The sequence below is a fragment of the Nothobranchius furzeri genome, chromosome 9 (genome assembly GCF_043380555.1).
Source record: "Nothobranchius furzeri strain GRZ-AD chromosome 9, NfurGRZ-RIMD1, whole genome shotgun sequence".
In the NCBI taxonomy this organism is placed as follows: Eukaryota; Metazoa; Chordata; class Actinopteri; order Cyprinodontiformes; family Nothobranchiidae; genus Nothobranchius; species Nothobranchius furzeri.
In genome coordinates, this window is record NC_091749.1 from 37,214,588 (window position 1) to 37,228,412 (window position 13,825).

The window sequence follows — 13,825 nt, forward strand, 5'->3', positions numbered from 1 at the left end:
CCCCGCCCACTGTTCGGCACGAATTACCCTCCATGTGGGCGGGGTCGTGCGAAGCCACGCCTGTCCCAGTCCCTGCAGCTGCCGCTTCGAGACCGAAGCAGAATCGGTTCACTATTGGAAGCAGCCAGCAGCCGCAGCAGTGGTTGCACCGGAGAATGATCGCTGTCCGGAGGACATAGATGTACAGCCCCCCCTGGAATATCCGTGCGCTGGAGAGGCCGGAGCCGAGCACCGTGGAGGACTGCCTTTATTTAGCCACCGACAGGGGAGAAAGAGCCACGGAGACACCATGGCGGTAGAAGAAGAAGGTCTTCGGGTGTTTCAGAGCGTTAAAATAAAAATAGGTGAGGAAAAGAAATCCCTACCCCCAGCCTGTCCGAGCGCCCGAATGGATGGCTCCAAATTTACAGGGGGAGTAGACAGGCTGTGGGGGCTAGAAGACAGATCTCAGATCTGTGTTGTTTTGTCTCTTTTGGTCATTCTGATCACACGCTTCTCTCTCCGCACGGATTAGGACCAGAAACAGGAAAAACTGAATAAAGAAAGATTCAGACGTGTGGGAGAACGTGGGAACGTGGCAGCTGGCATTTGGATTCAGATCATGTGTGTTAAACTTGAACCGGTGTTTGTGTGTGAGTCATAAAAGGCTTCACAGCTGCACAGATCCAGATGTACATTTCTGATCACATACACCGTTATTACAGTCATTCACACATCCCTCCTTCAGCCTGCACTCCTTCCTTTAATATGCATGGCTGTGCACATTGATTGTTAACCCAGATGTCTATTTTTAGAAGTAGCTGGTTTCCAGTGGGCACCCCTGGTTTGTAAGAGGCATGCAAATCCTGTGAATGGAGCAATGGAGGGATTGAGTTCAGTGTGATTGTTTAGTTAGTGTTTACATATATATATATATAATTACATGGTTGTTATTAAGCTTGTTCTTTAAATTCAGCTGACTGTTCCTGAAATAAAGTTTAGTCAAGTGCAGATGATTTATTTGAAATATTTATCTTTTGAACACCAGCCCTTTGAAAGCAGACGATAATTTCCTGTTTGCTGTAATATTATCTCATGCTGGCATCTGACAACCAGTTCATCCTGTCCAGTTTTGACTCCAAACACGCGAAGAAGGGATGAGCTGTACAAAGAAAAGAAAGGAAACAGACAACAAACACTCACTCTTGTTTGAGGCAACGCAAACCAGCATTGGACAGTATCACTTCCTCTTTTTCTATCAGGGCTGATATTTTGATATTTTAAAGTTAATCTCTGCAGAGTCTCCAGGAAGCAAGCAGCCTCTCTGAGAGTTTATGAAGTAATCCTGCTTCATTGAGGATAACATGCTTTAGGGATGGTTGGAAAACTGAAAGCTCTGGGGAGTTTTCTGGTTTTTGTGAATGAATGTTCAGTCAGGCTGCAGATTCTTCTTTCTCTCATCTTTTTGAATGAAACCTGATGGACTTGGGGCCTTCGTTGCCAGCCTAGACATCCTAGTGATCAAATCTGCTTCAGAGCGAGGAAGGATTGTAGAATATTTCATCTGATGTTGTTGAATCATAACAAAAGGATTACAGCTATTGAGGATTATTTGATGACGTAACAAGGGTATCTACTACAATGGTTTGATTGACAGAAAATAGTCAACATCCTCTCTGAATAGAGGCTAAGTCAGGCTGAATGGTGATGTGGAGGTTAGGGCTGCTGCCTTGCAGTAAGATGGATGCAGGTTCAAGTCTTTGTCTTTATAATGTGACGTCTGTATGTTCCTTTTGTACGAGCATGTTGGGTTAATTGACTTCTGGGTTATGGCACTAGGTCCCTTTGTCCCTGAGCAGTGTAACAACCTTCAGGAAAAAGTCCAATACAGCCGTTATAAGCTCTTAAATGTTATACCTAGGAAAAAGTGGTAAAAAACTTAAAATTTCAACTTTCTAGTTTTTAGTATCTCTCTTGGATCATTGATTTCACAACAAACTTGAATAAAATTCCAGCACTTCTTAATAATATAAAGAAAACAAAAAAACACAGATCTACACATTTACAGAAATGTCCCAATGTTCTCTAAGTCTGTTATGACAGCTGATGTTCACAAGACATTTTTGTCACTTCCACAACCTCATTCACCTTGTTTTGTAAATTTCAGTGATGACAGTAGAGTTTATACTTTGCTGTTACCAAGCAGCAGTCATAACCACTGTTGGTCGGATCCCCACGGCGCTCTGCTCCCAGCAATGTCTACGAAACGATTGCATCACATTGTTTTCATTAGCCTCATCCTTTGGCATAAAGCTGTGGCTGGCTGAACACTCGGAACTGAAAATCTGTTGCACATCCAGGGACAAGAAAAAGAAAGAGGGCTTATTGTTTTGCCTTCCAGGTGATGACTCCTTTCAGTTTCCTGGAGGAACAAATGAATGTCGGAAATTGAACAGAGCTACCGGGCCCCGGGTTCGACCCGTCTGGGGAACTCAGGAAATAGGAAACTACCCCCGATTCACTTCCTGATTGGCTGGAACAGACTACAAAAGAACTGTGTTTTTCCCTGCATGGCAACAAGCTAATACAAAGCAGATGTAGTGGGATGCAGATCAGGGGACAGAGGTGGTGTCTCTCATTCAGGAGCAGACTGTGCTTCATCTGTCAGCGACTCCGTGATCGGAGAGACGGGAATTCTCAGTGGGTCAGCTGGAGTCAGGACTAATTAACAACAACATATGTGCTTTTGGCCCCTCCACTGCTGCAGCAAACATCATCTGACAAACTCTGAAACATTCGTCAAACATCACAGTACACATTAGAGCATCCCTCCAAGAAGATTGTAGGAGAAATAAAAATCTTTAACTCAACCATCTACAAGACAGTAGATTTAAGTACCAAATGTTTCAGACGAATTACAGTTAATTATTTTATTGCTTGTGTTCGATGGTGATATAAATCACAATACGGGGAGACAAATGATATATTGAGATACCAAAAGCCAGATGAAACTAGTAGGACACTTCCAAGACACATCCAGTGTTAAGGTTAGTTTGTACTTCTCTGTGTCAGAAAGGGAAAAATCAACACCATTATTTGTCGTAGCGAGGGCTCTTCAGCAGACTCGTAAGGACGGATGGAGTAGAGCGCACTTTTCTAATTGTCCATCAAAAGCGACAGAGACCGTAAAGCCTGTGATTGGTCAGGATGCCACTTCCTTAACTTTGACAACAACACCGCCATTCCGCCTCAAAAAATTACATGAGAACCAAAGATATCTAGCGACAGACACAGCAGATTGAACAATGTCTCCATATAAACGTTAATACACCCGTGACTGAACCAGTACAAAGATACGCATCAAAAATTTTATTCGTGTCAGGAAATTACGGGAAATGTGAATTTAGAGGTGGTGACTGCATGGAGAAGAAGAGGACAAATTTTTCCATGGAAAAAAGTCTCTGAAATACATACACACAAGAGATGTGACTGCATTGATGGCAGAATACTCCAGGAAATGCTATGCCCTCTGATGTCCTGGTGGAGAATTGATTTACAACACTGACACGGCGACGAACTCACACGTATTGTCGTCTCCGTCAATGCGTGTGCGTGTGAGTGCAAACTTACTGACGGAAAAGTATAAACTAGGTTTTATTGCTTGCTGTTCCATCAGAGTAAAGGTGGTGAAAACTGTTGCCGCCTAGCAGCCGAACGTTGAATTGCACTACACAAAAGAAATAAGTAAATATTTGCTTGTAAGTTCTCAATAAAAGTTGAAAATGCATTGTTTTTAAATATGGATTCAGCATCATAACACAAAATATTGTGATAGTTTAGTGTACCAATACTTACATCCCTAGTTTCATGCACAAGAACGCAGTTAAAATATCTAATAAGACTCATTTTAAGGATGCACAAAACGGCAGAGGAATAACTTCATCTATAAATGGTGCTAAACTAAAATCAGGCCATTTACTATAAATTAAGTAAAGAAAAAGTCATTTATACATATCAGCCATATCATATCATGCTATTTTAAATATCTGAGAGCAAAGGTTGGTACAATATGTGATAAAATATTATCATGGGCACCAGCTGAGTACACCTTGTGGAGTTTTTTTTTTTTTTTTTACTTATGGAGAACTGGAAAATGAAGAAATGTGGCATCAGAGCTATGTAAACACTCTCCAGCAGGTTAAAACAGCACAGTAAAGAATCAGCTCAGTGTGATGTTTTAGCATAGGATTACATGAACCAAGTGAATATTTTTTATTATAAAATGGATTATTATGACCACCAGCAAAGGTAAGACTGAATTTACACTTTTGACTTTGTGAAATTAACTTTGTTTTGCTGACGCGCTGCTCTGTTAGTTTTGCAGGTAGAGTAATGTTACTTATAATGTTGTAAAGAGGAGAGTCTGGGCTTTAATTTAGACGACTGCTTCTGTGGATAGGATCATTTTGCATTGTCACCACTGTGTGTTTTTCTCGATATGTGTATTTAGCTTATTTTTCTGCCCTTTCATTTGGCGGCTAATTGTCATTAGGTGTTGTTGAGGCAGAAAACGTGAATTCTCTTGTTTAGATGATCCTCTTTCTGTTAAGTATGTGTGCAGTTTGCATATATTGGTGAATATTAAGCATGTTTTTGGAACAACTCTGTTGCTGGAAGTGCTCATGGACTTGGTACTGGCCCGTTGGGTTCAAGTTGTGTGACGCATAAGGTGGTTATTTTGCATCCCCTAGTGGTTAGGCACATCTGAAAACAGATGGCAGAAATGCACCCCACCTAAAAAAAAAAGCTACTTGCCAGCCTGACACTCTAACCACTGGACTACCAAGTCTGTTACAAAACGACTGTCGCCTAACTACTAATCCTGTGCTGGCCATTACATGCGTCTTTGTAGATATGATGCATGGCTTTTACAGTGTTGTTTTGTCCCCGATGCAAAAATATTTTGTCAGAATATATACAAAATATTCAGGTTTCACCACCAACTTCAGGGAGAGGAGAAATGCCTGATGACGTGAGTAGTTTTCATTCAGGCATTTTCACAATTTTTTAAGTAAAACTCTAAATTTATAGCTGGCTCATGAAAATGTATAAATGCAGCCAAAAACCAGGTTGGGAGTTCTTTTCATGAGGAAATAACAATATCACACAGTAAAAAGCTCAAAAAGTGGATTTTCCATGATATGGCCCCTTTAACAGATAGAAAATGTAAGAATATTTATTCTTTTGCTTCTTAGGCTATAGATGTGTTTATTACCAAGCCACTTATATTTGTGACATTAAAACTGAAAATATTTTGCCTCCAACTTTGAAATAGATCCACATTCCCTTTTATAACCCAATGAAGTGAATTAGCAGTTGCCCGCTGTGGTATTGCTGCTCGAGCCAACTCTGTCAGCCTACAATCATCTGAGCAGCAACCAAAACATAGAAAACACAAAGTCTTCTTCATTCACTGCAATTTGATGTCCTGACATAAATATTGTCATCTGTTGCAAACACCTTCCTGAATGAATGAATAAATGTTGGCAACATACAAATGTTTTTCGTGCGACTGTTTGCATTTAGCAGCTATAGTTGGTTTTCAGTTAAATCTTTTCAGATGAATCTCATTTTAGAAGTTTAGATCCTTCAGAGTTCAGTCAGTTCCAGATTTTAGGGATTTTTGTGGGAGAAAACTGATTAGGTTGTTATCCAAACTCCTGATAAACTGCTCAACCTGAGGATCTACAGTGCCAACCCAACACCATGTAGAGTAACAGGAAAACTAGATTGCACATTGTGTGGGTGGTCTGAGGTGCAAGAGATTCAGGAAGCAGGAGTAAGTGGTTGGATCCAGGCAGCTCGTTCTGGAAGGGAAAAATCTAGCTGAAGTAGTGGAGGCCCTCATCCTCCTCCTGACAGCTGGCCAAGAGAGGTTCCCATATTTCCTCTTGTCCAGATTGAACAGAGACATGTGGTGGTGGCGGTTTGGGGTTGTTTAAGAGGGGGGGGTCAGAAACAGGCTCCCACTTTTCTCTAGATATAAAGTTTAGACCTCATACGGAACCTTGGTTGTTTAATTCCCCCATTTTGTCCTAGAAGGCGAGTTGTCCTGGAGGTTTTCTTGTAAACATATGTGTTGACTGTAGTCCAGGTTGGGTGCAGCGGCCCTTCTCGTCTCAGTAATGTGTCCTCCAAGAGCGTGCGCTACCAGGAATAGTGGGAAGTATCACCCTATAGGCCCAGCATGCAGGGTCAGCAGGGGTAAATAAAGGCCTGGAGAGCTCGCCCACAGCGCCGCTCCTTCAGCACGTCCTTCAGGCGCCCTGTGGGAGAAGTCGTGTAGGATGACCTCTACCTGCTAATGATGACATAAGAAGGAAAACATTCATCTCATGTACATCAGAGAGGTAAAAGCTCGACTGTAAGGAAGTGCTGAAAGGATAAGCCGTAACTCCAGTGTACCCTTAAATGGTCACACACAACTATTAAATGAAGTTTTTCCCTCCTCAGGTAACAACAGCGTTGTCAGCAACTTGCAAAAGAAATTGCATCATCTCACCGTTCTGGTTGCCAAGCTTGTCTCTGACAAAGCAGGGAGAAACAAGAGAATTGCCCTTTTGTTGACACACCTTTAATTGTTTTTTCTTTCATGGGTCAAATTCTCCATTCTGAGAATTATGTAAATGGATAAAAAGTCTCGAGGCAGCATTGAAGTTAAACTGTGTCCCGACTCCTGAGAAACCTCGTCTGATAAATACACACACCCACGACACCGCGGTGGTTAAACACAGGCTGCTGAACACCACTAGCCTAGTGAACTAGACCAAATTCTTGCTTTGCAAAGTCTGTTAAACAATATATTAATTTAGTCTGGCTTGCCAGGCTAGAACATACTGCAGCGTTGTTGTTACCCATAAATGATGTGTGTGAGTTGGTGTGTTTTGGGTTTGTTCAAGTTTTACACCGAGACAGACTTGTGTGAACATTAGCTCTTTGCTGCTCAGAGACAAAGAGTGTGATTGATCAGTAACTGTATGCTGGATCATCACAGAGATGATGGTGCATATTCTTTAACCGGAACCCCCCTTCCTTTTTTCCATCCTCCAAACGTTGCTCTGACAACTGCTGGGGTTGTGTGAACGCTCTGGAATAGAAAAGCTCTGCTGATTAAACAGTTTATCTTCGTCAGGGCGGACAGCTGGTGACAAGTAGTAATGCATGTACATGTTAGGTTGCTACAGCCTGCAGCTGAAGCGGCTGCTCAGAACAGCTGATACACAGAAACGGATGTTAGATAACAAATATAAGTTTTCATTCCTCAGCTGAGAGGTCTTTTATTTGCATGAATAAAATCTCTATTTGATCATTGAGACATTTTTAGGCAGGAAAACATAGTTTTTTTTTATGAATGCTTAATTTTCTAAATTATTTTAGCCTTGCATCTACATGAAAACTGCATTTCAGCAACTCCCAATCAATTTGGTTTTGACAATAGGTTCCAGAAATTAAAAAATTTGAAACACTGCTGTTGCATTTTCATGTGAACAGCCAAAATGCTAATTTGCATGAAAAGGGTGATCTCAAAGCACCATCTAACCAAACCCTTGAGTCTATATTTGTCAAATGTAACAATATTTTTTAATATCATGCTGGAGTTTATGCAGCAGATGAAATAGATCTTAGATCAAGGGTCTTTTTTTTTAGTATCCCTGCAACTTTCTAGTCCACAAGCCACTGTTTGCAAAAGTCTTGCTGTAATTCTTTCACTAAATTCACAGTGCCGTCGTCAGGCAGCCTAAGCTGCTGTCTAAGTTTCACTTTCACTTCAGGAGCAGATGAAGATATTTCTAGAAACTATTTCATTAGAAGGATGTTTTAAAAAGCAACAAAATGAAAGATCCTTTTGGGAAAATTATGTTTCCCTGTGGACAAGGCTAGGCCCTGATCCGTAAATTTTGGCCCGGTTAGGGAGATCTTTTTTAGCAGGATGTGCCCAAAAATACCCAAAAAGGAGGCAACTAAGGGGCATCCTGATCCTTAACCACCTAGCAAGCTTGTTTTGATGTGGAGCAGCTCTACGTCTAATCCATCTTGGATGTCCAAATGCTTTTATCTGACCTCTATCTCTAAGACCTTTGTTTTTCTTAGGAAACACCTTTTAGCTGCTTGTGTCTGTGATCTTATATTTTCAGTCATCATCCAAATCTCTTGGTCATCGTTGAACACTGATACACAGATGGACCAAAGAATTTGAGACCATTTGCCTGGCTCAGATCCTTCTTCATCACTTCATCACTAAGGACCAGTACAGTGCATTTATGACTTGCGGACAAAGTCCCTGAGATACGTGGCTTCAGAATTAGAGAAATTAATCCACTTGAGGGTGACTCTTTGAGACAAACAGAACCACATCATCTGCAAAACGATTGTGAGGGTGGAGTGGAGATGTGGCCCACTGTTTGAGGGTGCAGACGTCAGTGTGAGCTTTGATTCAAAATGGTGAACAAGGCCGTTCTAGGACAGGATGTGGCTTTGTTTTGGCATCATTGATTGTGTTGATAAATCTCTGAGCTAGGTTTCCTGATGCACGCTCAGATTGGATCGTTGCTTATGATGCATCGTTAAACTCATTTCACCTTTGCATGCTTTTATTTTCCTTTTTAAAAAATAAAGCATCACACTATATCAACCTACTTTATTTAACCAAATTATAAGTTAGTTAGTTAATTAATTAATTAATTAATTAATTATAATTGCATTTACTGTTGTTTAATTTGTATATCATATGCCCCAAACTTATAGGGAATCAGAGTTAATGTTTTCTGCCATTTTTCTCTATGATCACTAAAAACACGAGTTAGATATAAACCCCTGAACCATCTGCAGCCCTTATTTTAACGGTGAAGGAATCATTAGGGTAGGGTTGACGCCTATGTTGTGAATAACCACATGGAAAACCTGTGTGTGTGTGTGTGTGTGTGTGTGTGTGTGTGTGTGTGTGTGTGTGTGTGTGTGTGTGTGTGTGTGTGTGTGTGTGTGTGTGTGTGTGTGTGTGTTAGAGAGGAGAGATGGTGGGTGTTGTTTTGTTTAGTCATATTCACAATGACAGTAATGACTTCCAGTTTGGCTTCTGGTCTTGTTGTGAGTTTCTACCTGCAAACATCAAAGGCATGATCACTACCAGTGGGACTATATAAAGGAGTTTCACTCCTCCTTTTTATTCTCATGGCGTCTCTCTCCATCCTTCGCTCTCACTCACTCACTCTCAGCGTTGTTCACTGCTTTTAAACTTCTTGGATCCAGCTGAAATTCCTTTCCCCTCATCTCATTTCCTGTGGTAGCTCCAAAGCTAACTGCTCTCTATCTGGCTGACTTTTTTCTTTTCTTTTTTTTTTCTCCACAGTCTTCCTTTTCTCTCACACTTGATTGAGTACACTGCTTGTATTTTTCTCAGTGACAACCCCTACCCCCTTCCTCTTCTTCTTTTAGAGCCTGTCTTACCCCGGCCTGACTAGTTGCTGCACACAGCCTCGGAAAGCATTCGCGCCTGAATATCCCTGAATGTGTTCATGTCCGACAAGATCAGAACAAGTCAAGCAGCGGATCTGTAGCTGTACACATGAATGTACACATGTCAACGGGGAAGGAAGAGGAACAAAACTGCACATTCTCTGCCTTCATGACATTCATTCAGTCACTTTTTGTTTCCTTCTTTCTCGACACTTTTTCTTCACTTTCATCCGAAGAGTTGACAAGGGGAGAAAGCTATGTCCGTTTGCCTCCTCTGTCATTGTTGCTTCTCCTCAGTTCAGCTCAAGGCCCTCGTGTTGTGTGCGTGCTCACGCAGTCACGCTAATTATGTGTCCTGGCCTGTTTTGCTCAGAGACCGTGGTGAGATATTGTCAGAGGACAGCTGCCACGATGGCTGACAAAGAAGAAAAGGTTGCTGTTCCTGTTTTGGCTTAAAATTGCTTCTTGCGTACAGTCTTGAGGGTGAAAAAGGGAAGTGTTGAGAAATGCAGGAAAACAAAATCATGTTAGTTAATTTTAAAATAGAAAATGAAAGCAACACATTAGATATGCAGGAAAATAGACGGTAAACGCATGATGAAAGACAGATTTGCCAGAGGATTACTGACCTTGGCTTTAGAATAGAATCTTTAACGTGGTGAATGGCAATGTTCTTACTTATCCTTAGACATGCACAACAAACTCTTACACACGCATAAATAAAGAATGTTTCAACCACACGCTATGGTGCCGACATCAACTCACATATAGTTGTTTTTGTTTTGATTCCTGACAATTCTAATGATTTCAGACAGATGTGCACAAGTTCCAGTTTTAGCACAACATACTGTATTAAAAAAGGGCACGGGAATATAGAGAGATTGTGCATGGGACAGATAAACCCCAACTCTAACCAAAAAAATTATGTTTTTTTTTCTGAAGTTTTGCTCATTCACCGCTTACAAGAGGTCAGAGGCAGTGTGTTTAGTAAATATTGGTGTCTTTGGCTGCAACAATTGTCTAGACATTTTGAGGTGATCCCCAGAAATAATAAGAAAAGCAGAAAAGTAATTCAAGCAGGAGCTGTTTTCCTTGTGTTTGTTTTTTGGTGATGTTTGGATACTTCTACAAGTTATATCATAAGTCCTTATAAATATTTGGAATCCACTTCTTTACTATTTTTCATGCCTTAAAGTTTTTGATCAGCAGGTAGTTAGTGAAAATTCAATTCTGAAATACATAAATGGTTTTCACAATAATTGGCTAAAAAAGCTTCATGAAGCTTAGTTTGACCTTTGCTGTAGGAGAAGCTGTGAAATATGTAAAACTAGTTATAACCAATCTTCTTTCTTTGTATTCTGACTCGTCAGTGTAGATGTTTTCACTACCAATCAAGTTGATGTGGGTATTTCCTTGTTTTTCTTTTGTTTGGTGTTGTTTTTTAAATGTGGTGTTCTTGTCTGGAAGGGTTTTTGTCATTATGCGGTGTGCAGTGGGTTTTGTTTCCTCCATTGAAATGTAAATCCCTTTATTATGATTCAGATACCTCGTGTTAAACATGTTACAAATCAGTTTGGACTGTTTATTGAATTTTCCTACAATAATTTCAGTCTAAAAAAGTCGCTAATATGATCTGGCTGAATGTATCGCAATATATTGTGATATATCGTTTCATCTCCCCTGTGTCGTGATACGTATCGCATCCCCAGAATTTCATCAATACACATCCGTAGTTATTAGGGGTGTAACGGTTCACGGGGGAGTGTTGAACCGTTTCGGTTCGGCCTGTTCGGGTCGGTCCACTTGCGTACCGTTTCAGTTAATTTTTTTCCATTAAATAATGAATTTTTATTTGCGTGATTTAAGTGCAGCAGATAAAAGTATCTAGGCAAATTTACGCATGGATGCTGTATTGAATGACGCATGATGGCTGCACACTCCCGATCTCCATTTAAAAAATGTGATCTGCAAATTCTGATCAATGCCTTTCAGAGCGGATCAAACCAGCTGGCAGTCGCTGCTACTGTGGAGCCTGTAGAGACACTGAACGGAGCGTCGCTTCGCCTCGCCCCTCCCTCCATATAAATATAATAATAATAATATACCGAAAATTAATCGAACCAAGCGCTTCAAAATACTGAACTGAAACGAATATGATTTTAGCATACCATTACACCCCTACTACGGTAGTTATTTTTATACTAAACAGAAAGTTAGATCGCTATTTGCACAATAACCAAATTAAAACCTAGTTTGCGCTACAGTTATCATGTACTTGTCCTTCCTAATTCTTCCAAATGTATTTGACACAACTTTTTCCTTCTTTATAATACAAAATAAATGCTTAATAATCTCAGTAATTTCCTCTGATATCAAACTAAGCTGGTTTTTACTTTGATAAAATAAGAACTGGACAGACATCAACTGAAAAATGAAAAACTAAAAAGTAGAATTTCAGGTCATGCAGAAAATGTAAGTATGTTTGCTGTAAAAAATGTTTTAGAAGTTCAAATATACCATAATAGTTTACGCATATGGATGCTTTGAAAAACGGTGTTCATTGCTCACTCATTTACTTGTTTTCTGCTAGTTGCTGTGGTTCGAGATTTTTTAAATTGAGTCATTAACAACTCACAGCTGTGGTAATCCCATGATGCTCTGGGTGACCCAAAAGGTGTAATCCAATACCTCATAGATCATTAATGAGTGAGCAACAAAGGAAAAAACAGAGGTTGCAGGGAATTTGGGGATGAGGAGCAAACAAGGGTTGATTATGGGATAAAATAAATTTGGAAGAATAGTTAAAAGCTGTTATAGCAGATCTACAGAACAAGTTAGGGTTTGGACACAAACACGGTCACAGAACACTCACCCCTTCCCTCGGGTATCAATCAGCCAATTATTTATTTATTAATCAGGACAGCGCATGTTAACATCAGACATGCTGAAACATGCCAGAATTAGCCATCGGCTAGTTTTCATCTGTAGTCCTGTGCCTGTTCTAAATTCGGCTTTCTACAAAGGGACGGAGGAAACGAGAGAGCGCTAAACATCAGTCGCCATTCTCTAAGTCTAAACGTCTACACTTTTGTTGCCTGTGACTTTAAATGGTGTTTTTCTTTTTGGAGCAGAGAACCTCTCACACCAGTGGTGTTCTGTTGCTAATGTCATGATGAGCGCTGGAGGAGTTGGACCCAATGTGCAGACACCCAGAAACACACGAGGCAGGAGAGGATGTAAGAGTAATCGTTCTTTATTTAGAATGAAAAAATAAATAACCTAAAGAGGCACTAAGCCCCAAAAAATCCTAAAGACCTAGTAGGGCACGAAGCCAAAAACCTAGAGCCGGGGGGGGGGGGGGACAACACATTGAGACGCAGACAGGGTTTTATACGCAGGGAGGATGATTGGGAGATGAGCTGCGGGTGCGTGGGGAGAGAGAAACCAAGGAAACCTGGTGAAATCAATTTACTAATTAGGGAGAGGAATCTAAGCTGAGGAGGGGAAATAAAACATACCGTAAATCCTCTAATACATGCCGGTATTCAATTAAAGGCCGGGTCTCCAATTTAGGCCGGTGTTGGAGTCGGCGGAGGTGAATAAAGGCCGGTCTCTTATTGTGGCCGGGTGGAATGTGGTAACAAGCAAGTACGTGGGGCGGTTGTGTCATCGTCTCACTTTTGATTTGCCAGTGATAGACCGCGAGGGTAACTTTAACCATGTGGAGGCTGTGCCAGAGCGTCGGTACTGACACGCGATCGTTCATGTCGGTTCATTTCCTTTAAAGATTTCTGTCTTTTATTTGCGCCTGATGTGTTTCGCTGCACGCTGTGGAGCGGGGCACATCAGCTTGTCCTCCGGTGACGCACCGATCACTGATGCGCCCGCCAAGCAGGGAGCACTCCGCTGTTTTTGCGGTAGATCTGCCTCCTGAGCACGGCCACAGTAACAATCAGGTGTCGCCACATTTAACACGCGATCGTTCATGTCGGTTCATTTCCTTTAAAGATTTCTGTCTTTTATTTGTGCCTGATGTGTTTCGCTGCATGCTGTGGAGCGGGGCACATCAGCTTGTCCTCCAGTGACGCACCGATCACTGATGCACCCGCCAAGCTCGGAGCACTCCGCTGTTTTTGCGGTCGGTAGATCTGCCTCCTGAGCACGGCCACAGTAACAATCAGGTGCTGCCACATTTAACACGCGATCGTTCATGTCGGTTCATTTCCTTTGATGTTTTCTGTCTTTTATTTGCGCCTGATGCGTTTGGCTGTGGAGCAGGGCACATCACCTTGTCATCCGGTGACGCACCGAACACGCGGCCACCAAGCAGCGA

General features: G+C 41.3%; 1 protein-coding gene across 1 annotated transcript in view; it reads left to right on the forward strand.

Moving 5' to 3' along the window:
* Window positions 1-13,825, forward strand: part of rasa3 (RAS p21 protein activator 3) — a 59,042-nt gene continuing 45,217 nt past the window's right edge. The window contains exon 1 of the mRNA XM_054732419.2: window positions 1-344. Coding sequence (XP_054588394.1) covers window positions 290-344 — 55 coding nt within the window. The 5' untranslated portion in view covers window positions 1-289. The remainder of the gene's footprint in view (window positions 345-13,825) is intronic.